Raw genomic sequence first — 27,997 nt, 5'->3', positions numbered from 1 at the left:
TTTTTATTCTGTATTAAGTTGCTACATATTTTATTTTCTTGTTAATCCACGCAGCAATGCCACAATCATCCTTCAAACACAGAAAAGGCTCCTCTCGCTGTACAACACTTTCCTGAACACTTGTTAGAGGTGGAAAAGGTACCATTAAAATTAAAATTTAAAAAAAAAAATTACAAAGATACATTGCAAAAACTCAAAGGGAGGGAGAAAGTCAGAGTTTTAGTTCACGCCGAGGTATAAAATTGGTATTGCTGGTTTAGCCTGGGAGGAAAGAGGTTTTTTCCAGGTGATGGTGGTAACAGAGCCAGTCTGGTTTCACCAGGATAATGTGCTGGCACTGCTGGAAGATGGATTTGGAAAATAAAATCCTCTTTATTTCTGTCTCCTCCTCCTCCTCCTGTCTCCCTCCCTTTCCATCCAGCATCCCTTGAGATGCCCCCAACTATCCCTGCGAGTGCTATTTGGCATTTACAGCTACCAGAGAGGTTTGACATCACGGTTTCCTTAAAAATCCCTAATATTAGTGCAAATTAGAAAGGGGGAGGGAGGGGGATGATGCGACCGGGTGCAGGTTTGGGGAAGGTGGAGGGAAAAACGAGATTTACTCCCGTGCTGGAAAATCCACCGGGCCAGGGTTAAACCTCCCCCACCGAGAAAAATCTCAGTCAACCCTTTGGATTTACAAAAACCTTCCCGTCACCTGCGAATTATTGCAAAGAGAAATGTGCTTTTCTTAAGGGGGGGGAGGAAAAAAAACAAAAAAAAAAAAAAAGAAAAAGAAAAAAAGAGAGAGGAATGATTTGATCATTTGTGCTCTCCTGCCACCGAGCAGTGCGTTTCTCTGCGTGGGCGTCCCCAAACTCAGCCCCAAATTCCCTCTCTGGAACGCCCTCGTTGTGCTGCTCATGGATTTCCTCTCTCTTTTTTAAATTTTTTTCTTTTCTTTTTTTTTCTTTTTCCCCTCCCCTGTTTTTCCCTGTGTGTTTTCCAGGGATCTGAGGTTTTGGCTGAAGCTGCCACCAGCCAGAGCCGTGCTGGGAAGAGCCCCGCGCGCCGAGGAGGAACCTCCCGAGGACGCTACGCTGATGAAGGCTCAGAGCTGGAGCGATCCAGGAGGACACTGGGAATGTTCTGGGAGCGCTGGGGCTTTGGGATTTGGTACAGTACATCCTGCAGGCACAAGGGTCTCACATCGCAGTCGGACCTTCCGAGATCTCCTCCAGCCTCTGCTTGATCATCACCCGGAGGATGGTGTACCTGGGCGGGCACGTGGAAAGGGAAAGGGGAATTTTCGGCACCAAGCTGGCCAAGAAAACCCCGGAATGGCGCAAACCCCGATGGCTCTTGCACACATCAGGAATTTCTGGGACCAAACAGCCCCCTCAACAACGTCCTTCCCTCTCTCACGCCCCTCGGTGCCACCAGCCCGACGTACCTTTGCATCAGCTTCTTCACTTCGCGATCCTCCTCCTCCTCCAGCTTCTGGATGAAGCTCCTGAGGATGGGCATCTCAAACTTGATGTACTGAGCGACCTGGATGGGAGAGAAATGGCACGAGGGGTGAAGAGGAGGGTGATGAACCGACCCCGTGAGGCCAAAGGCAGCGTCTTCTCCCTGGATTTTGGTCCAGGATCCCCCAGTTTTTGCAAGAATCCTAAAAATGGGATGTTTCCTCTGCTCAGTGGAGCTTGTGCAACGATTGAGTGCTGGATAATTATTGGGACAATCTCCACCACCACCTCCCCCACATTTATAAATTTTTTTATTTATATTTGTTTTAATTTACCCACTGGTTGCAAGTCGTGGCTCCATCAGTCAGAGCCCTGAGCATCCCCAGCATCTCAGAGAGCGTATTTAAGCCCAAATATACCCTAGAAATGCCTCATTTGAGCTCGGATTTCCCAGCAGGGTAGCCCTGGGAAGCCGGCAGATGGCACAGTGGAGCTTTCCCAGCTGGAGAAAATCAATTCTGCCACAGGCTGCGCTGAAATCACTCTCCTGTGAGCAGATTTGGGATGGCACAATAGGGCCAGGGGTGTTGGCTCTGGGTTGGAGTTGGAAGCTGCTCTCAGGGCACAAAACGAGGCTTTTCCCATAAAATGGGGAGTTTTCATGGCAAGGTGCAGGAGCAAAGCAATTCCTGCAGTCCCAGCGCACGGAGACATCCGTTCATTGGGAAGAAATCCTTCCCTGGGAGGGTGGTCACAGGCTGGGATGGAATTCCCAGAGAAGATGCGGCTGCCCCTGGATCCCTGGGAGTGTCCAAGGCCAACCTGGCCCAGTGGGAGGTGTCCCTGCCCACGGCAGGGGGTGGACTGTGATGGGCTTTGAGGTCCCTTCCAACCCCAACCATTCCATGACTCTGTGACCCCCCAGTTTTCCCAACCCCCCCAGGAGCGATGACCCCCCCTCTGTGCCAGCTCTACTCACGTCATAGGTGACCTCCTCCACCTGGTCCTTCTCCATGAGGAAAACCTTGGAGACCTGCTCGCAGGGGCCCTGCAGCACCCGGGCGATCAGGGGGTAATCACTGCCCCGCAGCTTCTGCTTCTCTGCAAGGCCAAGACCACGGAGTCAGGCCTGGGACACGGGGGACATTGCCTGGGACAGGGGGACACTGCCTGGGACATGGGGGGCAGTGCCTGGGACACAGGGGACACTGCCTGGGACATGGGGGACACTGCCCAAAACATGGGGGGCAGTGCCTGGGACACAGGGGACACTGCCTGGGACAGGGGGGACACTGCCTGAGACAGGGGGGACACTGCCTGGGACATGGGGGGACACTGTTGGGACATGGGGGACACTGCCCAACTGAGCCAGGGTGGCCCCGGGGAGTTTGTGCCGCTCACCTCCGCTGGTGTGGACGATGTACAGGGCAAACTCCTCCGCCGAGTTCTCGATCTGGGGACACACAGAAATCACCGTCAACCCTCCAGGTTTTACCCCCGGGGGTTTTCCACGGGATTATAAACAAACCCACGCTATTTTGCTGTGCTGTTGCATTTTATGGATAAATCCTGCTATGTATAAAGATGTTTATATGTAATTGTTGAAATATATCAAAGTATTTATACAGTAATGCAGTGAATTAATTAGAGTGGGAAATTAATAAATACAATATTTGAATGTGATATTGTACATAATGGCATACATGAGAGACATTTATATATATACACATAGATTGATACACATATATAATTATTAAAATTATTATAATGATATATAGTGTGTGTTATATATACTAATATATAATATACACTAATTTACATATATATACTATACAATAAATGTTATATGTATAGTATATCTATAATATACTATCTATATTATCTCTATATAGCATATAGATATAATATACTATATATATAATATATAATATATATAATATATATAATATATAATATATATAATATATATATTATATATATGTATATATATTATATATATACTATATATGTATATATATACTATATATGTATATATATACTATATATGTATATATATAGTGTGTATATATAATATACTATAATATAATATAATATAATATAATATATAGCATAAGAGACTACATCTAGTATATATAAAATACTACATAATTATTATAAAATATTTTAAATATAAGATATTTATTCCATTCTATTCTATTTATTAATATATTAATTACCAATATATTAACATGTAATTTAACATATCAGTATGTTAATAATTCATTTATTTAACCTAATTTAATGTATTAATAATTAATATATTGATTGTTAATAGTATATTAATTAATATATATTTACAAATATATATAATTAGAAATATATTAATATATAAATATATTTAAATTATAATTAGTATGTTATTTAATGTTTTATATTATATAGCATGTAATATGTAATATATAATATATGGTATATAATTCATAAAATGAAAACATTTTAAAACTGCCTATTTTATATCCATAAAACCCCCATGCAGAGCAACCCAGGAGCCTCGGGGAGGGAGGCAATTGACGCACCTTGAATTTGTTGAGCAGCAGCTTTAGGACCTGGGGGGTGGTCATGGTGCTGTTGATGCGCACGTTGGTGACGGAGCCGTAGGCGGGCGTGAACACGGAGGTCTGCGGGGCACAAATCCCGGTGAGAGCCCGTCCCTGGAGCCCCCCCCGGGTCCCGGCGGGCCGGGGAGCGGGGTTGGGCTCACCTTGTGGTTGTAGAAGTGGCCGTTGATGGAGAAGCGGTGCCGGCGGATGCGCCGCTGCTCGCCGGCCGTGCGGGCGCTGCCGCGGGGCCTCACGCCCACATCGCTCCGCGTCCGCATCAGCTGCGGGGCATCCTCCGCCGGCCTGGGGGCTGAGAAACATCCCGGGACAGCCGGCTGAGAACACCCCCGGGGCTGCTCCGCGGCTCCCGGAGCCTTCAGACACCGCCCCGGGCACGGGGTGGGATTGCCGGGTGTCTGTGCAGGGCCAGCAGCGGGATCCATGATCCATGGGGGTCCCCTCCCACTGAGGATATTCTGCGATTCCAGACTCTTCCTGCTGCTGGGAGTCTCCCCACGGATGCAGAAATCCTCATCCCAGGAACCCAGCCCCATAAACCTCCCAGGAACCCAACCCTACAAACATCCCAGCACGCACTGAACCCCCCAGTTTGAACCACAGCAACTGCTTTATTCAACCCCAGCTCCTGAGGAGGTGGTTGATTCCTGAATCTTCCTGCTGCTGGGAAGCCAGTCCCCCCATGGATTTCCTGGAGTTAGATCAGTGATGTTGGGTCCCTCCCAACTCAGGATACTCTGTGATTCCTGAATCTTCCTGCTGCTGGGAGTCTCCCCATGGATGCAGGAATCCCCATCCCAGGAACCCAGCCCTACAAACTTCCCAGGACACTTTTAACTCCACCAATTCAAACCACAGCAGCCTGCTCATTCTCCTCCAGCTCCTGAAGGTGAGTCCTGAATCTTAGGATTCAGGAATCAATAGGGAGTTCCCCCACGGATGCAGGAATCCCCATCCCAGGAAACCAGCCCTACAAACTTCCTAGAACACATTTAACCCCCTGAATTAAAGCAGACCAACTGGTTTATTCTCCCTCAGCTCCTGAAGGAGGTGATTAATTCACAATTAACTGCCTAAATCCGTGCTGCTACCTGGCTAAAACCTCTTCTCCCGGGAGCTCGAGCATCTTCCCTGCCTTTTCCATAATTTAACTTTCTGTTTTCTCCCTCCCTTTAATGAGAACAGGCAAACTGGGGCAGTGCCTCAGATCTCTGCGTGAAAACTGGCCTGGATCCAGATTATTATAAACCAGCTCTTCATCCATTTTTAATGAACCTCTCGGGCTCCAGCTTTGGGTGTTTTAATTCAAAGCATGTCTGCAGCAGGGAAAAAGCTCTGGGACACGCTGCTCCAGAGTCACACACGGTGACTAAGCACTCCTGAGGAGCCAGGAATGACATTGGGAGCTGAGTTCTACTGGATTTTAGGGAAAAATGTAATAAAAGGCTTTTTTATGTGCTGGCAGATTAAGGTCATAGGGCTGAGAGAGCTGCTGGGCAATTGCAGTGGGGTGATGTGGGGTAGGGATGACCCAGGAAAGTTTTAATTAAGGGAGGAAAAGTGTCATGAGTGGGAAGATCAAAAACAAAAAGGGAAAAAGCTGGAGGGTCAGGGATGGGGGTTCAGGGATCAGCGAGTTTTGCAAGGGCTCAGCTCCTCCCTGAGCTGGGATGTGGAGGAACATCCCAGAGTCAAAAGGAGGAGTTGGTTCTTCTCTGCCACCTGCCCAAAATCACCCCCAAAACCCAGCACGTCAGAACGCCCTGAGTGAGCGAGGAAAATAAACCAAAGCAGGTTTTTCCCTGCGGGAATTCCACCCTGAGTCCCGTCCCTCGCTGGCCCCGCTCGGAACAAGGGGTTAATGAAGCGCTGGCCGAGCTCTTCCCCCTCCACAGAGGAAAAACCAGGGAGGGGACAAACACTTTGCAGCTCTGTTGACTTCCCATGGTAACGGCGCTTCCCAAAGCTCCCTTTCTTCTGCCCCAAAAGCGGAGCCTCCGGCAAGGGGAAGCGCCGACATCCTTTTCCCTGCCATCCCACGAGGCTCTTTGCTCCATCCCCCCCTGTTTCTCTCCAAGCTCCTCTCCACCACGTCCCACTAAGCAAAAACCCCTGAGGAATCATGGAATCATTTAGGTTGGGAAAAAGACCTTGGAATCATCGAGTTTTGGGCCGTTTTGGGGCTAAGATCAAACAAGGTAAATAAAAGCTCTTTGGAAGTGGCTTAAAGGGACCCGGGGCAGGACGGGAAGCTGAGCCTGGAGTTAAAAACAAGCCTGGTTTGTATTTTCTCAGGTTAAACTGCAGCTGCTTCCACCCTCCTGGATAAATCCGGGTCGGATCCAAGCCCGGCTCACCTGTGCCATTCCCGGGAGCCTCCGTGTTGGGTGTGGCCTCTGCATCCGTCACCTGGATGTCGGGCAGGGTGCTGGGCTTCAGCACGGACCTGCAGGGGGGCAAAGGTGAGGGTGGTGCCCTGTCCCAGTGTGGCTGCACAGGGAATGATAATCCAGGGAATCTCGCCCCTCCCCGAGCTCCCACTCTGCTGCTTCCAGCCTGGGGAGCTGCCTGTTCTCCCGGTGGGTTTAGCAGGTAACCAGCCCTGCAGGGTCACAGCACGGGCTGGTTGCGATATAAATCCGGAATCCCATCCTGCCCCGCTCCCAAAAAATCCTTGGAGGATGTTATTCCAACTGCCCTCTTCCCAGGAAGGGATGCTGAGGTGCCAAACAGCATTTTCCTGGCTCCAGCACAAGGAAAGCAGAACCTGACTCTTCTTTCCATTGGGAGATGTCTGAAAAAACAGGAAAAAGCAGGAAGACCCTCCCCCTCTCCACAGGCACAGCAAGTCCCAGCTCCGCTGCTCCCGGGATCCAGCTGCTTCCCAGGATCCCCCGGGATCACTGGGACCACAGCAGCATCCAGCATGGAATTAGGGCTGGAACGGAGAACCAGGCGGGGCCTGGGGGGATTCCTGTGGGAAAAGGGGGGTTGTGAAGGGGAGCCCCTGCAAGAGGAGGGGCTGCAAAAGGGGGGTGTTGGCAGGGGGGTGACAAAGGGGGAATGTTTGCAAAAAAGGGGGAACAAAAAGGAGGGGTCTTATCAGAAAGGGGGGCTTAGAAAAAAACTGGGGAGTTGCAAGAGAGGGGGAGTTTAGCAAAGGGGGGGTGCAAAAAGGGGGGAGTTGAAAAATAGGGGGAGGATTGGTTTCCTTTCAAAACTAAATAGGGGATCTTGGCAAAAGGGAGGGGTCTTTGCAAAAAGAGGGGTGCAAAAAAAAAAGAAGTGTAAAAAGGGGAAAGTAAAAGGGGGATTTAGTAAAAGAAGGGGGTTTTAAAAAAAGGGGGGGTTGAAAAAAGTGGGAGATTTGCAAAAAAGGGTGGTGTGTAAAAACGGGGGGTTGCAAAAAGGGGGGTGCAAAAGAGGGGGGTCTTTGTAAAAGGGAGGTCAAAAAAATTGGGGGTCTTTGCAAAGGGAGGGGGGGACTTTTCAAAGCAACCCTCCTGCCTTTATTTCTGCCTCGGCTCCTTGCAGGTGTTGCCTGTTGGACAACAAAACACCAGAGGCAGCAGAGAGGGGGTGAACCAGCAAATCCCCACAGCCCCCAGCGGGTGGGGGGCGCTTTTGGGGGTGCTTTTTGGGGGGTGTTGGTGCCTCCCCCACCCCCAGCTCACCCGTGGGCTCCCAGGTTGCACCCTGAGTGCCAGGAGGAGGAGGAGGGGGGCGGGCGGATGCGCTGGTTGTCGTCCTGCATCTGGAGGCGGATGGGGCGCCGCAGCCCCCAGGAGATGTTCAGCAGCCCCTCCACGATGAGCTCCCCTTCCTCCTGCATCCCAAAAAAACACGGCATCGGAACCTGTCAACGTCAATAAGCCCCTTCCCACCCAAACCATTCAGCCATTCAGAGATTAAAAGGCGGTTTTTTTTTGGACACCCCCTAAATCCACTCAGTGTCACCCCGTGTCTGGGAGGGTCACGGGGGCAGATCCTCCTGGAAACTCTGGAAAATAAGGGTTGGTGACAGCCAGAATGGCTTCCCTGGGAGGAATCATGCCTGGAAAACTGGATGGCCTTCCAGGATGGGGCTACAGCGCCAGGGGGGATGAGGGAAGAGCAGCTGATCCCATTTCCCTGGGCTTGGGCAAAGCATCTGATAGGGAATTGTGACATGGAATCATGGGATGGTTTGGGTTGGAAGGGACCTTATGGACCAGTCAGGGAATTCCTTCTCCATTCGACAAATCCAGTCCCTCCAGTTCAGAGAGAGGATCCAAGGCCAGGCTGGAACCACCTGGGCAGGTGGAAGGTGTCCCTGCCCATGGCAGGGGGTGGGATGAGATGGGCTTTGAGGTCCCTCCCAACCCAACCCAACCCATTCCATGATTCCATGGCTCCCTAAACCTGTTTTCCCTCTGCCTGGCCCTCCTCACCTCCCGGTGCCGCAGCTGCAGGTTCTGCCCCTCGTAGTAGATGTTGTAGGTCTTCAGGTGCAGGAGCAGCTCATTCCTGGGGGGAAAAACGAGGGAAAGGTGCTGAGAAGAGGTTTGGAGGAAGGAGAGGAGATGCTGCAGGATCTGGGAGAAAGCAGGAATTGCTTTCCTGGTTGAAGAACCTGCTGTGCCGCTGGGGGACCCAAAAATAGCTGGATTTGAGGAAAATTTGGGTCTTTTGGCACCTCTAGACCTCCCTCGTTGAAGGAATTGGCCGTGGGTTCAACCCACAACGAGGGGGAGAAGCTCCCTGTGACCGTGGCCCCCATAAATCCCCCAAAGAGACGTAGGAAAACCCGCCAGACCTCAGGGCAGTCGGTCACAAGGTTGAAAAACAAACTTATTTTCAGGGCCCCCAAGTGTCTGGGGTCATGTGGAGTCACAAGTTCTCCCAGGCTGGTTTCTCATGTTGGCTCCAGGCTCCACAGCCCGACCTCGAGCTCTGGATCAAAGTCTGAGCCTTGTTCCGGTGGCAAAGTAACAATAAAAATAAAAATAAAGGCCAAAACGAAGGCAAAAATAAAGATTAAAATTAAAATTATAAATAAAAATCGTTGGGGAAAAAAAATAAAAATAAGCCATCCCCAGCTGGCAAACCCAGGCAGGAATCCCATTAATTCCCAAAGCTGGGCTGGCTGGGGGAGGTTCAGGACTCCCAGCACCACCAGACCATCACAAACAAGCACAAATCACGGGGATTTGAGGTTGTCAGAAGGCAAAAAGGAGAGGGGGGAATATCACAGATTGGCTTTAGCTCCTCCAAAATCTTCCCTGAAGCTTGGGAATCATTTTATTTCTTTACCAAAGAATAAAAGAACAGTTTTGAATCAGGACTTTTTCAGCAGAAGATGGGGTTTTTTTAAGGAAGTTTATGGAGCATTTGGTCACACTCCTAAGGAAAAATTCAAAATCCCATCAACAACCCTTTTTATTTCAAGAAAATCACCATTCCTTGCCCCAGAATGGCTTTTTCTTTCCAAATCCAACTGAATTGAGGGTCATTCCTGTTCTTCCAGCTCGATGGAATATTATATATTATAGGTCACAGATAATATATATATAATATTCTATATTATTATATATGATATATATGTATTGTTATAATATTATATACATAGTTATACATTACATTTTAGATTATATATTGTATATTGTATTACATATTATAGATAGTACATTCATATAATATACAGGTAGAATAAATCAATACAATAAATCAATATACTATACTACAATATAATATACCATACTCTGCTAAATATAGAATAGAATAGAATAGAAATGATATTATATGCTACAGTATAGTATATAGTATATAATATATAATATATAATATATAATATATAATATATAATATATAATATATAATCATTGTATATAAAATATATAATCAACATATATAACATATATACAGTATATAAATATATAATATATAAATAAATAGATTATATTTATATATTTATATTTTATATATAAAATTTATATATATTTAAATATATTATTATTTTTATATATTTATATTTTTTTATATATATATATATAAAATGAACATATATTCCCCCTGGAACATTCCAAACAAGCTCCCAGCCCCTCCCATGTTCCAGAATTCCAGCCCTGCTGAGTCTCTTACTTGGAGATGAATTTATCTTTCCCACAGGGAACCAGGTCCTCTCCACCTCCGTAATCCATCCCCCCACACTCCTGTCATGGGAGCTGAGCTGGAGAGAGGGAGGAGAGAGGAACATCAGTGAGAGCCCCCCCATTCCCACATCCCTCACCCCCCACCCATGGAAAACTGAGGGACAATAAACCCCCTGGGGTCTGGAAGAGCTCCTGGGAAAAGGCTCCAGAGGACACAGATCTTGATGTGGCTTCTCCAGGGAAAATGATGGGAAAGGAGGGAGATCAGATAAGGGTGAGGAGTCGTAAACTCACTGAAAATTTAATCCCGCTGGATTCACTTACACGGAATTTGCATGTGGAGCATCCATGGATGTCCCTGTGCTGCCAGACAGGGAGGTGGGAGGGTTACAGGTGGGAGTTGCTCCTTTTGCTCTATTTATTTTACTATCATTTTATTCTACAAGGCTCTGTACATGGAATTCTGGGTCCAGCTGCTGCTTCCCTGTGCCATCCCAAACCCGGTGGCGGCACAAGGGATGGTTTTCCAAGCAGCCAGAGATGCTGGGCTGGTCCTTCAGGGTTTTTTTTTTAACTCTGCCAGTTGGATTTTTGTGCCAAAAATCCAGCTCCACTGCTCTTGTGCAAAACACTTGGAAAGTCCCCCCGAAATCCCGCCTTGGGACTGGCCCTGGCTTAGATCTCTGGGGTGATTTTTGGATGCAGTGAAGTGGAATTAAAATGGGCTTTGGGGTGAAGACCTTGGAGCACTTGTGGGCTCGGAGCACTGCAGAAATCAGGTGCCAGAGAGACCTTGAAATGCAGCACTGGGGCAGTTCTGAGGGATGAAAAAGGGCTCCTCAGGCCCTGCTTTTCCTTGGATGTTTGTGCCCCCTCCCCTGCAGATGGGCTTCCCTTTTCCCAGGCTCTCTCCACTCCCTTCCCTGCTCCCCAACGAGAAACTGAGGCGAGAAAAAAAAACCCCTTCACTCTGCAAACCCTCGTTTTCTTCCACCTCCCACATCACCATGTGCTTCCTCCCAGCCCCCTGGGAAACAAACCCCTCTTCCTGCAAGGAAAACACCCAACCCCACACCAGATGCAGGCAGAGAAACGACTCAAACCTGTGTGGGAGGATGAACCTGCCCCTAAAACCAGAGTGGGGATAAATCCCAGCAAATAAACGACTGGCAAGGGCAGAAGATTCTCCCTGACGTGTTTCAAACCCCAGAAGAGGCTGCAAAGGCCACGCTGGAGGTGGAGCAGGAGGGGAAGGGCAGGAAGCTGCTCTGGCCTCGGAGAAAAAGCAGAAGAGAAACTCAGCACTGAAAACCCCAGCGGGGCAGCGGAAGGGCTGACAGAGCTTTGGGCTTCCTGAGGAGCTGAGGAGCCCCAGGAGAATCCCGGGAAAACCTGGCAAAACCAGGCAAAACCCTCCTCCTGTGGCTGGCAGCCGCCTCTCCGCATCCATCCATCCTCCCACAGGGAATAAACCCAGCAATAATCCTATTTATCCCTCAGAAATGAGAGTGGGAGGGGATTTTGCAGCTGGCTTCAAGGTTTTGGGATAAATGTCAGTGCTTGTGGGGACCCGAATTTGGGGTTCAGCACCTGTGAGATGCAGGAATGAGGATCTCATGATCCTGACAGCAAATGGCAAAGCTCTGGACTTGTCCTGGGAGGATTAAAGGACAGGGCTGTTGGCTCAGGCAAAAATGGTGCCAGAAATACCAAAGTGGCCGAAAAAAACCTCAAAGTGGCTGAAAAAAACCTCAAAGTGGCTGAAAAAAACCCCTCCTACAGCAGCAGAGCCCCGGGTGGAGCCTTTGGTATCACATGGAGATTCACTCTGGAGCATCACAGCGATGCAAAGGGGTAAAGCCAAATCCCTGGATCCTTGAAGGGGACATGAGCTGAACTCCAAACATAAAAAAAAGTTCATTTTGGGGTGGAAGGGGAGCTCCAAAAGGCAGGTTCATCCTCCTGTGCTGAGGATCCTGTTTCCTGTTTACGCCCCGGCGCTGCCACCTTCGCCTCCGTCATCACATCCCCTTCCGAGCAGCAGGAAAGGGGCAAATTCTTCCTTTTTTGGGTCTGGAGAAGCTCTGGGAGGAGGGTGGAGGGGAACAGAGACCCAGCCAGAGAGCAGCCACTGCTGAGCCCCCAGTATTCCTCCCAGCTCTGGCAAAAGGCTGGAAATCACCCCAGCAGAAGGGCTGGCCAAGTGCAAGTTGCCCAATTGCCCGGCCAGGGCAGCTCAGCACCATCCACTTCCCCGGCCCTGCCGTGCCTCAGTTTCCCCATCCTGAGCTGACGCATTTCCCCCTGGCCCTGCCCAGGCTGAGCTTCTGCTGAGGCCTCACAAAGTGCTTTTGAACCACCAGCAGATAAATCAATGCCCTGCCCCCGTGGCAGGAGGATTTCAGCCCTCTCTGCCTTCCAGCAGCAGCTGCTCCTGCCAGTTCTTTCAAGGCATGACCCACCCCCACGGCCCCCAGATTTATTCTCCTCCCTAAAAACCACCTCCCTAAGCTCTTTCCCACATCCCTAAAGCCCCGAGTGCCCCGTGGGGCAGAGGGAGCCTGGTCATGCTACCAGCCCCTCACACGGAGAAGGGATGAGCTCTCACTTCTGCCGAGCTCCCAGGGAGATCCACAACTCAAACACAACAACAAAACAAGGGGAAAAGTAGGAACATCCCCCTCCTGCCCCCTCAGTATTGTGTTTTCAGCAGGAGAGGGATGCTCGACCCTGCTTCTGCAAAGAAATCAGCATTTTTGGGAGGGGTGCTGTCTTGTTCCCCCCCCGGCAGCGCACGGAAGCTTTGGCTGCATCCCCGGCCGATCCCGCCGAGGCGGATTTGGCGCAGCTGAGGCTCCCCCCGGCCGTGCGAGGGATTGTGGGAATATCCCTCTCCCCGGGGGAGGCCACGACATCCCCTCCTGCTCAAACCCCGCCGCGTCCCCGCAGCCCAGGGCGGCTTTTACCCGGCCCAAGGGCGCTTCGATCCCGCCGCGATCGGTAGCAAAAGCATCATCCGGAGGCGACAATTCCTCCCGGGAGCCTCCCCCAGGCTCCGCTCAGCAGATGGGATACGGCGGGATAGGACAGGACACGACACGGCCGAGCGCTCACCCCGTCCCGGCTGATCCTTCGCGGTGCTGGCGATGGGGGCTCCGGCCCAGGCGCTACTCCGGGGCTGGGATCCCTTCCCCGCGTCCTTCCCGCATCCCTACGCGCCAAGGTGCGGCAGCTCCATTGTTTTCCAGCGCCGCTATTGTTCTCCAGCCCAATTGCTCCGTCCTGGAAGGGGAAAGGGGGAAAAAGGAGGGGAGCGCTGAGCGCTGGCGCAGCCGGCGGTGCCACCGGGGCGGGGGACACTCGGGGACAGGCGAGGGGATCCATCGCACTCTCAGCAGGTGGGAGCCACCCCGGGTGGAGCCTGTGGCCACCAAGGGCTTGTCCTGGGCTACCGACCCGCAGCGGGCGGGTCCCGGCGGGGCCGCCGAGAAGGTGCCGTGCCCGGGGTGGGACCCGAGGGCGCTGCGGCTCCGGCGGGCCCAGCACTGGAGAGGGATGCTGAGGGTGAGCGGAGGGTGCTGAGGTGTCACCCCGGGGTTTGGGGGGCCGGATAAGTTTCCGCTCCCCGCGGCGAGCGCGGCTTTCACCTCCTCCGTTCGCGGTGATAGCGGGGCCGCGGCTCAGCCCCGGGGCCGCTCCCCGCGGGACGGGGATGGCGGTGGGGATGGAGGACAGGACGGGGATGGGGATGAGGATGGAGACGCCCCATCCCGGCCGCACTCACCCGGTGCCGGTGCCGGTCCCGCTCCGCAGCCGGTGCCCCCCAAGGGCCGCCCCTGGGCGGGGCGGGGCGGGACGCGACGGGGAGGGGCGCGGGCGGGGCCGCGGGGGTGGGAGCGCGGGGGACACCCCCCCTTCGGCTCCAGGGTCATCCCGGAACCCGGATCCCAAGGGACAGCCCGGCGCCGGGATCCCTTTCCGGGGACCAGGACTGGCGAACCCAAAGGTGCCCGGTTTGTCCCCGCGCGGACCGGAATCCCCAAGGATGCTCCGTCTCGTAGCCCTGGTTCAGGCTCTGGCTTCTCAAAGGACACTGTTTCTGGCACCCGGGTTGCGCCCCAGGACCAGGATCCCAAAGGATGCTCCATCCCCGCTGCCAGGAGCAGGATTCCAAATGAATCCCCATCCCACGCATCCAGGCTGGAAATGTTCTTATAATCAGCTCCAGCTCTATGCACAATTCCCAGGAGCCTTTTGGGCTGTATCACGCAGGCTAAAGTGGTTATTTCTACCTTAAAATGCCCCAAATCCCGGGCTATCCAGTGCCAGAGCCGGGCAGGCATCACCCTCTGCAGTTCTGCCGTCGGGACAGAGCGATGGAGCCTTGCACCGCTTCCCAACCGCGGCCGTGGGATCCCCCTCCGGATCCAAAACCACCCCCGAAAAGAAGATTTGGGAGGAAATAAATGCAAATAAAATCTGCCTGGAAGCAGCTGTTGCAGCTGGGGGTCACAGTTACCTCTGACCTGGTGCTCAGCATTCCCGGGAGGGGGGTCCCATCCCGCCCGGCCGGCCCCGACACCGCGGGGGCACCTCGGGGGAGGTTGGGGGTATTCAGTATTCCAGAGGAGCAGGGGCCGTGTCCCTCCTCCTTTGTCTGCTCCTGACCTTTCCCAGTGCCGTGTGGTTCCTCTGGGCTTTTTTTTTTTTTTTCTTTTGAAGGAATTTGCTTAGAAACAGCCCACACGAAGGGGAAAAAAATATCCCAAAACAAAGAAATAATCTAAGCAGCTGCCTGAGCCAAACAGGCGTCTCTGCAGGCACGGGCTGGACTCAGCCTTTTTTTCCCCCCGGTTTTCTTGGATTTGGATGTAAAATATGAGAAGTTCTGGAGGAGCCATCTGGCTGGAGGAAGGACTGACTCGGTGAAAGTGAGCCAGGCTGGTCGGGATTGATATTCCAGCAGCATCTCGGGGCTGGCGGGATCAGAGGCCCCTTTGTCGTGGGAAGAGCCCGGCCAGGCTCACAATGGAGCAGAGAAATCCCAGGGATTTCACCCCAAAGAGAGGATTCTACCGACCCCCAGCTCGTGGGATGGGTGCAAAGGGAGTGAAAAGTAAAAGTTAACAGAGGTTTTGGGGTGGGCACCTGTGGGAGCACGGGGGGATTTGGCTGCAAATTTGGGTTGAATCCTGGTTTTGTGATGTGCTGTGGTGGGTTGGGAAGGCTCGAGCCTGGATGGAGGGATTTAGTCATCAAGTATAAGGAATTTGACTCTGTCCTGCTCTGTGGACACCCTACAGTGTGAGAGGCCAGGCCAGGCTGCCAGGGCCTCCTTCTCCATAGAGGAGAGGGATCCATGAGGAACCAAATCCACGTGGAACCAAACCCACATGGAAGGAGACCAAAGCTTCCACTCTCCCTCCCTGGAGCCTGAGCATCCCTCCAGGCTGCTGAAAATCTCCCAGGAAGAGGCAAACAGGGATGCTCCAGCACCTGTTCTGCAGGTGAATTCCTTGAATCCTGCATTTCTGTGCCAAATGCCACACAGGGATCGCAGCTGATGCCTTTTGAACTGTCATCTTGGAGGGATTTGCTCCCACCAAGGACCTCAGTCAGGCCTCAGCACGAAGCACCAGCTCCCAAACTCTCCCAAATTCAGTTATTTCCTCCCAGACCGAGCAAACATCCAAACCCCCTTCCCTGCTGCCTTGGCAGCTTCCCCTCATTTCAGCTTCCAGCCCCCCTGAGCTGATGGTCAGCAAACGCCGAGCGCTTTTACTGGGATCCACGTTTGTCTGGGAGCATCTGGGAGCTCTTACAGAGCCTCTGGGAACCAGATGGGAAGAGATGTGGCTCTGAAAAAACCGGACCTGAAGTGGTTTTCTCTGCCTCACAGTTGCTGCCCCTGTTTAAAGACGTTTCAGTGGTTCCGAAAATCCTCAAATTCCGGGATTCTGCCCCAGATAAATAAAGCCCTCCGTGGGTTGAAGCTGAATGTTGATTTGGGCAAAACACAAGGAGAAAACACAATTATTCCCTCAGCTCTGGCCCAGCAGCACAGGGGATTAGTCAGGATTAAGATCAGAGGGGTTTTCATCACAGACCCAAACCCGGAGCGATGAGGAATCCCTTGCCCTGGTCACACAGCTGCTCCACTGGCTCGGATCCCACACCCACTTTCCCCTGCTCTCACCGCCAGTTGGGATTGACTTTAGGGCCATTTTATTTCCCATATGAGGACTGGGCAGGAAGAGCCTCTTCCCAATAAATCCCACAATTTAATGTGTCCATGAGCTGGGGGCTGAGAGCTGGCAGGCTCAGGAAGGTGTTTGGGGTTGTAATTTTTGGGTGGCACTTGCTCCAAAGGGATTCCCATCACCTGGACTCCCAAATCGTCGATTCTCAATTAGGAAGAAATTCTTCCTTGTGAGGATGGAATGGCTGGGATGGAATTCCCAGGGAATGCTCCATCCCTGGAAGTGTCCAAGGCCAGGCTGGAGCAACCTGGGCTGGTGGAAGGTCTCCTTGCCCATGGCAGGGGGTGGAACTGGATGGGCTTTAAGGTCCCTCCCAACCCAAACCATTCCAGGATTCTCCAATTCCACGATTCTCCCTCAAAAGGCATGTTTCAAAGGAACTGTAACACCACCACATTGCATCTATGCCCGCGTTTATTTATACTGAACAGCTTTAAAAATACAGAATAAAATAGCTTTATCTACTATTATTCACAACATCTGGTCCAAATATTACATTTTTAAATATTTAGTTGTTTAATGAAGCAATGTTAGAAAAAAAAAAACAACAAACAAAACCAAACCATGAAGTAAAAAAAAAACAACCAAAACCAAAAACCAAAAAACAAAACCAAACCAAAACTCCATAAAAGAATTACACATCTTGGAACAACAACAACAACAACAGAAAAAAAAAAAATCAAACAAACCCCTCCCCCCCCCCAAATAAACTCTCGCTGTTTAACAAAAAAAAGTTTTACAGCCAAAGTCAGTCACAAAAAGTCGTGGGAAAAGAAAATTTATCCCCACTGCCTAAGAACAGTCAATAGTTTGTTACGCCAGAGGTTGTTATGAACAGACAAATACAAGAATTTGGACTGGCAGCAAAGATGATTGACCTGGAAAGGTGGAGGAAAAGCCAGAGTACACAAGGCAAGTCGAGATTTCCCTCTGATATCCACAGGTACGGATGGCAACAGCCACAGGCAGATGGGAACCAGCCAGGGATGCTCGGGATGGCTCCCAACACGGATCCCAACACTTGGAGCAGCCCAGGGAGTCCCTGGGCACTCGTGGCCTCCCTGACCCCACAGTGACCCCACAGCTCCAAAAACACAGAGAAACCTGCCCCAGGTGGGACCACAGCTCCCCCTGCTCCGGAAAAACCAAAGAGAAAGGAAAGTCAAGTCGCTTTTGGTTGCAAAAGGCCACGAGAAAGAAACGTGAAGGTCGTGCTGGTCTCACGCGCGCGTTCCACGCACCGACAGATCGATCGTTCCACGCACAGCTGGGGTGGGTGGAGGCAGCCAGGGCTGGCCCAAACCATCACACACCAGGGGTTTTGGGGGGGCCACGTGTGCCTGGAGTGCTGTTTCACACCCGAAATGACAGGATTTCCACACTTTTCTGGGAGGATAAATGTGTAAATGAGGGGCCGCGCTGAGGCTCCTCGGGGAGGGTTCGCTGTGCGAGCGCCAATCGTGCACCGGGAGCTCCCACCCCGAGGGCTCAGCGGGGGAAAAGGAACGAGAAAACCCTTCAGTCTTGGGGGTAGGAACACAAACATGGGTAAATAAAGTATACACAACCACTATAGATTCGTCAATGAAGAAATTCTACCATCACATGACATTGTCATGACACTCATACCACTCCCTCCCAGGAAAACCGCCGCCGTTATCCTGAGCGGAAATGTTATTTTTTTTTTTTTAATATATGGAAATAAAATACTGCAATATATTCATGTACAAACCAAGTTGTCATATTTCAAGTCAGTATTAAAAAGGCATAAAAGCAAAATTTTGGGGGGGGGGGGTTTCAAAGGCTGAACTTTCTGAGCGAGGTACGTGGTGAAGTCCCTCTCATGTATGACAACGTTAATCAGTCATAGCTGGCAGCTACGAAATCTACCATTTCTACAGGTGTAATTTGCAAGTATTTGCTTTAGAAAACGTGTTTCAACATGTCAGCAAGAATCCTTAATTTAACCTAAGAAAAAAAAAAAATCATAGAAGAGAGTATCAATTACAAAAATCCCAAGTTACTTTGTTTGTATACACTGATGCCATCTTTTTGATATGACAAAATGATATTTCTACCATGAATATTTGCCCTTCCCTCTTTATGGCTGAAACATCTCATCACCTCTTAACTCACCTCTCTCAGCTGTTGCCTTCCCTGGGTGGTTGGAGTTTGGCTGTTTGAAAGGCAGGGAAGAAAACAGAGAGGAAAATACAGTGTTGCATTTACAGTCAGGTTACACCTGGATGTCACCAGCAAGCATGACATGACGTGTTTAAATGCTTTTCCAAACTACAGCTCAATCCTCCAACACACCTTCCAGCAGCTCAGGATGGGCACCCAGCTCCCCAGGAATTCCACAGCAGCCACTGGTGGGGAAAAGTGACCGGGAAAAGTGGCCGTGGGAGGGTTTAAGGTCCAAAATCACCTCCTGCAACTGCACAAACCCAGGGGAAATTCAGTTATTTCCCTCACAAGGAAAGTGCCTTGCACTGGCAGCACTGGGAGGGTTCCCAGTGCCTTGGGAAGGGAAAGAGGAGCTTCCCTTCCCAAGGTACCTGAGATCAGCTCCATCCTCGCTCAGCCCAGCCGAGGTCACTCCAGGTGCTGCCTCTGGCTCCATCCCAACCTTTCCCTGCACTTCCCAGGGGCTCCAGCAGCTCTCCTTTCCCAACCTGAGGCCCACCTTTAACCACTCACCCATGGGATAAAGGTGGAGAGTCCTCAACTGACAGATGGGGTGACAAAAATGACCCAAACCTCAACTGCTCCTCGGTGTTCCCAGGGCTGCCCCGCCCTCGGCCAGCTGGGAATGGGCACAGCAGGGCCCAAAGTCACCCAGAGAACAAAACCAGCAGCTGAACACAGAACTGCACTGCACCTGCTCACAGAGCTGCAGGAAAGGAGGGGTGTTCTGCTCCAGGGAGGGGGAAAACCCCCCTTGGATTTGCCGCCCTGGAATTCGAAGCGTCCTGGCAAATCCCAGGTGAGGCAACGCAGAACACACGTGGAGTGACCTCAGCCAGGGTGAGAGGAGACAAACCTCTCATCACCTCCTCTCTCTGAAGTTCTAAAACTGTTTTGGGGGGGAACTGGAAGGCCTGGGAACAGGGGTGTCCATCCTGTACTGCTGGATGGGGCAGCTCAGCTGCTCTGAAGTGGCACCACTGGAAATAAAAAGGTTTTTTTTTCCTCCCTTTCTCAGCTTTTACAAATTAACCAACTTTGGCATTTTACGTCACCACAACCCCCTGGGTTGCACAGCCACCAGAGGTGGCTTTTGTTTTCCTTTGTTATACGTATTTTTAACTCCCCCACGCGTCTTTGGTTGAACTTAAGAGCTGGGAAATTTGGAAGCTTCGTGCCACTGATCAGAGGTGTCTGCACTTCAACTGCGTGCAGGTGGACGTGGGGATGGAACACCTCGCTACCTGGAGAGGGAAAGTTTTTAAAAAAAAAAATAAAATAAAAAAAAAAGAGGAAAAATGACTTTGTTTCACAGGCAAACAAACCTCGTCTACTACACAACAACTCTTCCGACCAGCTTTCGAGACAGCCCAACTGACACCGAGACTGCAAACTACTGAAAGTTCCCCGAAGCAGGAACAAAGGCATGCTTGGGATATGGAAAAAGCGGGATAAAATAGGTTCTGGAAACAGCCATGGCATGCTGAGAATATCCACGGAATCATTCCGACTCTACACTACTCAGTACTGATCCGTTACGCTCCTGCCTTGCCCTCCCACCCCAACCCCTCCATGCTTCAAAAACCCAGAACAAATTCACCTGGAAGCAGAGAAAACAGAGTTCCTGCGCTCCTGTCCAGTAGTCAAAAGTTTGATAAATATCTCAGGGAATTACAGGATCCACTGTTATGGTTTTCCAGGAATACAAAACGCAAGCACCGTAGAGCATTACTGGCCTTGAAATTACATTACACGACATTTTCCCTGATGATTCCACAGCTGAAAATGCTTTTTGGGGCCACACTGAAGTCTAAAACTAACTTGCAATAGTAAGAACATTAAACAGGAAGAAAACTGTTAATTATGAATGCATGATGAGCGTGAACACCCACAAAAACATCAGAGCTGAGACTATTCTAGGAAAAAAAAAAAAAAAATCTCTGAGTGGTGCCCTGATTGGACCCGATACCCGTGAAACCAGCCGTGGGTGGGGCCGCCAGGTGTAGTGTCTCTGCCATTCCAAACCCCCTTCCCAGCAGGAATGAGCCTCTGGACAAGCCCCACGAGGAGAGGAGGAAGAGGCAACGTCAGCTGCTTGTGCAGCATCAGCTGCTGACATCCCATAAAAACCCCTTGCCCAGATCCAAGCCAGCGCTTCCACCACCTGGCATTCCCTGCACAGAGACAGGGGTTAATTGCCTGACTCCTCAATTAATTACCCTTGCTGTCCAGGAAACATCTTGCTGGATGCAGCCACTGAACCGAAAAACCACCAGGTCCTGTCTGGAAGTTCAAGTTTCCCATCCCTGTTAACACTCCAGCCACGTGTCCCTGGGAAGAAATCCCGAACACTGGGACTAGGTGAGAAAACAAACGTTCAGAAAATGAGAAATGGTGTGAAGGAAGCGGCTCCCACAGCACTGAGCCAGCAGAAGCCAGTCCTGGTTTTCATGGGCAAAGTTAGTGCAGAAACTTCCCATCCTAGCACGGGATGTGCCACTGAAATTCTGGGGAATTCAAAATAAACTCTCTCATGATTTGCCTTCATCAACTGAATCCAGTTTTCAGGGCGCTGCAAATATGGAATGTGCAAATCAGGGAGTAAAAAACAAGGCCTATGGGATTTGACATGATTAGAAGTAACTACTTTTCCTTTTTCCTTTTCTTCCCCCCCTCTCCTTCCCATGGATTCGGATTTTCTGGCATAACCAACATCGCCAGCAATGACTGTGCCAAGCGCCAGCACCGAGGGCTCCAATAAAATCAAAATTAAAGTCAATTAAAGTTTCTCAAAAGCATCTACACACTTCCAGGACCTAAACCCATTTAAAATAAACAGACTTAGGTACCACAACTCCCCCAAATCCCTGGAATTTGCCCCAGAGACACCAGACCTGGCTCCCATCACCCACAACAGGACAAGCCTTTTTTTTTCTTCTTCTTCTTTTTTTTTTTCTTTCTTTTTTTTTTTTAAATCTGTCTCAGCTCTGGTTCCAGAATTTAAATGCAGATATACAAAACATATATTTTAATGCTTCTTAATCAGCAAGAAACTGCAAATACATCTTTTACTACAACTAGATAATATAATTTCAGCTAAGGCTATACTGTAGCTTCTGAGTCTTCATCTGAACTCCTGCAGTTACTGCTTTTCCTGAAGCCTTTCCACGTGTATCCCATGAAGGTGGGGCTGATGGGCAGGAAGCTGAAACACCTGTATTTTTTAATGAAGTTCATGCCAAAAGGCAAATCATACGTTTCCATGCCATCCAGGGATTTGCTTCCTTTCCCCACGCCTTTCTTCCATTTCCGTATCCCCCTCTCCTCGGGGCTTCCTAAAGGCAAAGCAAAAGGGAAAAAAAAATATAAATAGATATATATATTCATGGATACCTTCATGTGAATACACAAGTAATAAAGCAGAGGTTGCAAGAAGGGAGAAAAGCTCGAGGCTCAGGCACCACGTTCAGCAGAGCTCTGGGAAGATCCTCAAAAAGGCAGGAAGAGGGGAAAAAAAATATAATGCTTAATTTTACAAGTGGAAGTCGAGGTAAAATGTCTCTCCTCTTGAATGGAGCAGGTTTGGATCTTAAAACCAGCTTTATGTGCCTTTTGCAGACTGTTTTGGCCTGGTTTTGGTCAGCTCTTTCAGCTGTTTATAGGACGGAGACCGGAAAGGATTCCGGGTGTTCCCAGGGAAAGCCAGGCCTGCAGGTGTGAGGAGGGAACAGCAGAGGCAAGGATGACTCCCTGCCCCCCTGGAATGCTGCTGTCACTGCAGAAAGGCAGCTGTGCCTTGGGACAAGGACAAGTGCTGACCTGGAATGGTGTTGTCCAAGATAAAGGCGACGCAGCCCCCGACGAACATGGCTGTGGTGAGAAGGACGTTCAGCACTTGATCAATCCCTGCTATTCCTGCAAAGAACAGGCACAAATGCTGACATTTCTGCATTTCTATCATGTATATACACATCCCACTGATGCACACACAGGACAACTTGCTGCTGAGTTCAGCGAGGGATTTGTTTAAACAGGACTCTGGAAAACACGTGGGAATTTATGCAGAAGAACCTTCACCTAACACAGCCCCCCCATGGGACATTCTGCCCCAAAATGTAACCCCATGAACTTTCAGCTGCTCACAAAAATGTCACATAACACCATTTGAGAGTCTACTGCAGTTAAACTATTGATTTATATATATATATATCTATTTTAGTATTAGAAAACTATAAAAATGGAAAAATGTCCAAAATGTAAAATGGTGTGCATTGAAGTAACTCTTTTTATAAATCTTTTACTTTTTAAAAGGGCAAGACTTCAAAGTACCAGTTCATGGTGGAACATTCTACTAATGTGTCATCACCCACCTCTGCCTGAACCATCTGCTTTGAGAACCACTTAAAGTAGGACAGATATGCCCCTAAATCTGGGTCTAAAGTGACAGCTAAAACCTGTCAATTAATATTTCCTTCAGAAACACCCCAAACCAACCCAAACCAGTGAAGTATTCCTTTAGAGAGCCCATCTCTGATGACACAGGATGTCATCATCACTGCTGAGAGGGGAATCCTGAACCAGAACACCTTCCCCATGGATTCCCCAAAGCTACAATTTGATTAACAGCCTGGAGTTCATTCAAATTAAAATTCCCATTCAGAATCTGTGTCTGCAGTGACAAAAAAATTCAACAGCCCCCCCCAAAATCCCTCCCTCCCAAACTCTACCTCGGCGTTTCCCCTTAGTTTTTGAACATCATTTACGTCTCAGATTCACCATTTTTGTCTTTTTTCCTGGTATTTGCCTCATTTCACTGCTCTGAGGAGCACCAAGAGAAAGCAGGAAAACTTCAGCTGTGTCCCACTGAAACATTTAATTCAGGTCTCAACATCCCAATTAATTCTCCTCTGAGAACATAAATACGTGTTCTCCACAGAGAATATATATATAAACACACACACATATAAAGTTTATCTGTATCTACACTATTCTTGTCTCCAAATACTTTGCTTTTTCTCTTCCTGACCTTTCCATTTCCTTGTACCTGTCTGTACTTCCCAAAGTGAGAAGAAGGGAAAAGAAGGTTTTGTGGGGGTGAGCAGGGACACCTACCTGTGACCAGGGGGTTCTGTTTGAGATAACTGGGGAGGACAAGCCCGAAGAAAATGGAAAATCCAAGGACAAACAGATTCCGAGAGGAATTTAAATCAATGAACTGGAGGTTTGACAGGCCCACAGCCGTAATCATCCCTACATTAAAAACAAACAAACAAACAAACAAATATCAGCTTTTAGATAGGCTTCTCCTTCAAAAACAGATAGAAAAACACATATAAACACAGAATTAGAGTGAAAAAGAGGAGCAAAGTCCATATATTACCAAAGAGGGTGCAGAAGAGAGCCCCCAGCACGGGGTCGGGCAGGGATGCAAAGAGGGCACTGAACTTCCCCACCATCCCGAGGAGCAGCATGAAGGCAGCTCCATACTGGATCACCCTGCGACTCCCAACCTGCAGGGAAAAAAGGAAAAAGACACTGGAAAAAGTCTGCACTTGGTCCAACTTCACCCCTGGATGGTTATTTTGTTGTTGTCCTTTCCAATTAAACTTCTTCTCAAGCTCCCTGCGTGTTTCTGTCGCTGCTCAGAGGCTGCAGAGCCTCTCCAGGTGGCCCAGCTGTGTCAGGGCTGTGCTCCAGCCTAACCACAACTTGCTTTAATTTGGGTTTTGTTAACACCAAGCCAGCTTTAAAACCATGTGTAACTGCTACAGCACAAGCCCCATGACATGAGGTGCAGGCCCAGCTGCAGGAGAGAAAGCAGGAAGAGAGAGACCACACCTGGGAGAGATGGAAAATGGAACAAACAAATTCCACGTGTTGCTGCCCTCTGACACAGGAAGGCATGGATGAGGTGAAGGAGGAGGAGGATTTCTAAGCCAAGATTAACAAGGTTCTGTAAAACCCCTCTGAGCCCAGGACTGAGTTCACTCCACATGCAAATCAGGGCTGTGCTGACACTGAAACCAAGGGCCTGCACTTCCTTCCCAGTTTTATTTTAAGCATCCAAACTCCATGCAGTGTTAGATGATAAACCTGAACAGTTGATATTTCTGGCACTGTTCCAGTGCCAGAAGAGGTGCCCCAGGGACAAAAAAAACCCTTTTACACTGTAAGGTGGTTTCTGGCAAAGCCCTTTGCAGGTCTCCTTGTACAGAGTATTCAGGTTCAAAGGGAAGGAGATACTAATTTGTTGACCAGGTGTGACTGAGCTAAATGAGTGAAATGTGCAACAAAAGATAGAGCAGGCCTGAAAAATGGCCCTTCTCTCCCCCCTTTCCTCACTGCTGAGCTCTCAGGTGGGATTGTTCACCTGCAAACAGGAGTTACAGCAGCAAATTGGGGAGTTCTCTAAAATCACAACAGAGTTTAACTTGCATCTTTCTCTACTTTACGAAGACATTAATTTTCTCAGGGCCACAAATATCTTGCTCTAAAATAAAACAACACCAATATCTTGCTCAAAAATTATCTTCCTGCATGAAAGAGGCAAATCCTTTAGAGACCCACACGCTGGTGACACTTATTTATGCAAATGCTCAATCACTGCAAGGCAAACAAATTAAGCTCCTCTGGAAAGCTACTGAAAACATCCTGGGCAGCAATTTACCTCTGCCTGCATATTTATTCCCAGCACACACACTTCAGGTGATTGTTTGGGAGCGCATGGGATGGGACCTGGTGCCTCCAGTTCACCACCCCCACCGTGGCATGAGCTGCCCAGACTGCAGCCCCAACACATCAGAGCTCACGGATGCTCCACTCATCAAATAAAACTCACAGACCAGCTCAGAGGTTGTGCACTATTAACACTCAGTTGGAGCCTCAAATTTAAGTTCTGAGTGTAATTCTATACCAATTTCAAGGAGGGTAAATGCCTTTTGGAATGATGCAATGGGATCACCAGGATGATGCAGCACCTAAGGATTTTGCCCTCCCAAATAAACAGCAAAGTATCCACACGCCAAGAATCTATCTGGGCAGAAATGAAGCTGAAATACTGTTAGGATTTTAGGAATGAGTGTGCAGGCAGGAAAGCAAGAGGAACCACTGGAGCAGAGCCATCCAGCTGTGCCACTCTGGGTAAGGCACATTCACTCCTCCACCACGTGCTCTGAACAGACCAACTGTGGCCAGCCCTGCTTCAGCTGCCATCAGACATTCATTTTTCACTGTCCCAGAGCAAAATGCCCACTCATTTCTGTGGGCTGTTAATAAAAAAGGGTTGTTAATTCATAGCAACCCCCATGACTAACACCAGAAAGGAAGCAGAACAGAATAAAACCTTTCTTCAGGGATTTTTTTTCTGACTAAAATTTCGCCTAGGAAATTTCCATCAGCAGCTGAATGGCAACTGGTACAGACAGCAGATGGTGCTGTTAGTGTTGTATTTCACCCCAAACCCAACAGAATAATCCTTTGTGCAGCAAACAAATGGTGGTAGATGATACACACATGGATGAAGATAAATACATCACTTATATTGGATTAGGTCAGAGGGATGAGTTATTGCAAGCACAGAACACACATTTTCCACCCCGTGTGCACGAAGGATTTATGGCTTCCATGCAAAACACACAACAAGATGTACCAATTCACAACATAAATTACCCCTACCAATGTTGCTGGTATTTCTTAACAAGGTTAAATGAACAGCATCAAGCAAATCTCTCTGCAGCCCAAGGCCTCTCAGTTCAAGGCACTCAACCAATCCCACACGTGAACAAAGGGATTCCTCAATATATCTTGTTGAGTAACACCCCAGAAATACATAACCCCCTAATCAGTGCCTCAAAAACAAACACTTAGGGTACATTTAACTCTCAAATTACCTTGGGTGCAGCCTCTGAGTCAGTGGAAGGTCCTGGTACGGACGTAGATAAAGCCCAAGGACCACAAATTGCACTTTACTGTGTTCAAGTGAGGCTTAAAAAACAGTCACTTCCCTACTGATGCCTTCAGAGCCAAGACATCCAAAAAGTACCGATTTCCACACAGTTCACAGTGTTTATGCCTCACTCAAACCACCCCAGAGCCCTGGAATGCTGCCTTGGTTTTCCAAGGGGCAGTTTATCTGGTAGCACCTGCTTTCTGCAGGTTCTGTCTGCCTTTCACTCTGAATAAAAGGATTTTTGAGGCCCTGATGTAGAATAATGCATTTCCACCAGGGAACAGCTGGCACAGACAGGCAGGTGAGTTCAGGAATGACCTCCTGGAAGAGGATCATGCTGTGGAACACAAACATAAGGAATACACCCGAGGAGAGCTGAAGGTAAAGCACATACCTTTGTGATGCCCAAGACACCAATGTTAGGGCTGGAAGAGGTGGATCCATTCCCTGTCCCAAAAACTCCATCCAGAACACAGGAGAGACCCTCGATAAAAATCCCCCTGTAAAAACCACAAAGAGAAGCCAAGAGTCAGCTTGGTGAGCACAGACTCCTCCAGAGTTTTGAGGCTCAGGGTTACAGGGGGGCTGTCAGGGCATCTGTCCCGTTATGGAATGATTGCAATTCATGTTTCCAGCTCCAACAAACCTGGAAAACCCATCTGAGTTCTGTTTGCTGAGTCTTAGATACCCACACTCCTAAACTGAGGAAATTAGGACATAATTCAAGTCCAACTTGAGCGCTGCTCTTTATTTCTCCAGCTGCATTTCAGGTGAATTTGACAAACCAGCCCAATTCCAGACCTGATTTAGAATTCAGTCCCTATGGAAACCATGCTGTCAACTTCCACAGACTCCAGCAAGGCCAAGACTGGGATTCCAACGCTCCATTTGCAACAAAATAATCCCCCCATGCCACCTGCATCTTGTATTTCAGCTCCTTGGCCCTCGCCTTCGACCAAACTGCAACCTTTCCTCTCGGAGCACATTCCCGTCCTACCCCAAGGGGGAGAAAGCAAATAAAACCCCACGTGGCTGAAGACACTGCAAGCATTTCTGGTTTACTGACCTGTTTATTGCATGGATGGGTGGAGGAGGAGCACAGGACAGCCGGGCACAGGCGTAGTAGTCGCCGATGGACTCGATGATGCTGGCGACGACGGCGCTGAGCATCCCGATCACCCCAGCGGCTGAGATGGTGGGCAGCCCCCACTGAACTGTGGGGAGAGCACAACTGAGATCTCCCCTGCCCCACAAACGATTCAGCTATCAAATAATACAGTGATTTCATGGAATTGTTTGGCTTGGAAAGGATCCCTGAGATGGTCAAGCCCAACCGCTGCCCCAGCATTGCCAAGGCCACCACTGACCACGTCCCCAAGTGCCACATCCACAAGGCTGTTAAACCCCCCCAGGGATGGGGACT

At 49.4% G+C, this 27,997-nt stretch overlaps 2 protein-coding genes across 5 annotated transcripts in view; both read right to left on the bottom strand.

Moving 5' to 3' along the window:
- On the bottom strand, nucleotides 1-13,461 carry RASSF2 (Ras association domain family member 2). Its single transcript, XM_050325733.1, has 11 exons — nucleotides 13,294-13,461; nucleotides 10,169-10,256; nucleotides 8,479-8,554; nucleotides 7,723-7,874; nucleotides 6,406-6,494; nucleotides 4,192-4,340; nucleotides 4,007-4,108; nucleotides 2,853-2,904; nucleotides 2,431-2,552; nucleotides 1,436-1,533; nucleotides 1-1,257 (listed from the first exon to the last, which is right to left on the bottom strand). Exons 2-11 carry the CDS (start codon nucleotides 10,225-10,227, stop codon nucleotides 1,188-1,190), a joined length of 969 nt encoding a protein of 322 aa, XP_050181690.1. The 5' UTR covers nucleotides 10,228-10,256; nucleotides 13,294-13,461; the 3' UTR covers nucleotides 1-1,187.
- Nucleotides 13,462-16,835: 3,374 nt separating this feature from the next.
- Nucleotides 16,836-27,997, bottom strand: part of SLC23A2 (solute carrier family 23 member 2) — a 53,242-nt gene continuing 42,080 nt past the window's right edge. For 3 of the 4 annotated variants that reach the window (XM_050325724.1, XM_050325726.1, XM_050325723.1), the window contains exons 11-16: nucleotides 27,641-27,788; nucleotides 26,969-27,074; nucleotides 24,007-24,136; nucleotides 23,739-23,876; nucleotides 22,446-22,541; nucleotides 16,836-21,961 (exon numbers count right to left, since the gene is read on the bottom strand). In XM_050325724.1, the coding sequence (XP_050181681.1) occupies nucleotides 21,729-21,961; nucleotides 22,446-22,541; nucleotides 23,739-23,876; nucleotides 24,007-24,136; nucleotides 26,969-27,074; nucleotides 27,641-27,788 (851 nt within the window). In that variant the 3' untranslated portion in view covers nucleotides 16,836-21,728. The remainder of the gene's footprint in view (nucleotides 21,962-22,445; nucleotides 22,542-23,738; nucleotides 23,877-24,006; nucleotides 24,137-26,968; nucleotides 27,075-27,640; nucleotides 27,789-27,997) is intronic. The other variant, XR_007630115.1, reaches the window with a different exon arrangement.

This window comes from Myiozetetes cayanensis, unplaced genomic scaffold (assembly GCF_022539395.1).
Source record: "Myiozetetes cayanensis isolate MyiCay16 unplaced genomic scaffold, myiCay2020 scf30, whole genome shotgun sequence".
NCBI classification, from domain to species: Eukaryota; Metazoa; Chordata; class Aves; order Passeriformes; family Tyrannidae; genus Myiozetetes; species Myiozetetes cayanensis.
The sequence above is the reverse complement of the archived record's forward strand: the minus strand, read 5'-3'. Positions and strand labels throughout refer to the sequence as shown.

What these genes read in the sequence shown, in the direction of transcription:
- RASSF2 (XM_050325733.1), bottom strand. Translation starts at nt 10,227, where the DNA reads ATGGATTACGGAGGTGGAGAGGACCTGGTTCCCTGTGGGAAAGATAAA. An exon ending in TGCTGCTCAACAAATTCAAG is followed by an intron (nt 2,905 to 4,006) that starts GTGCGTCAATTG and finishes GTGTGTCCCCAG; the next exon opens with ATCGAGAACTCGGCGGAGGA. An exon ending in GTGAAGAAGCTGATGCAAAG is followed by an intron (nt 1,258 to 1,435) that starts GTACGTCGGGCT and finishes GTGCCCGCCCAG; the next exon opens with GTACACCATCCTCCGGGTGA.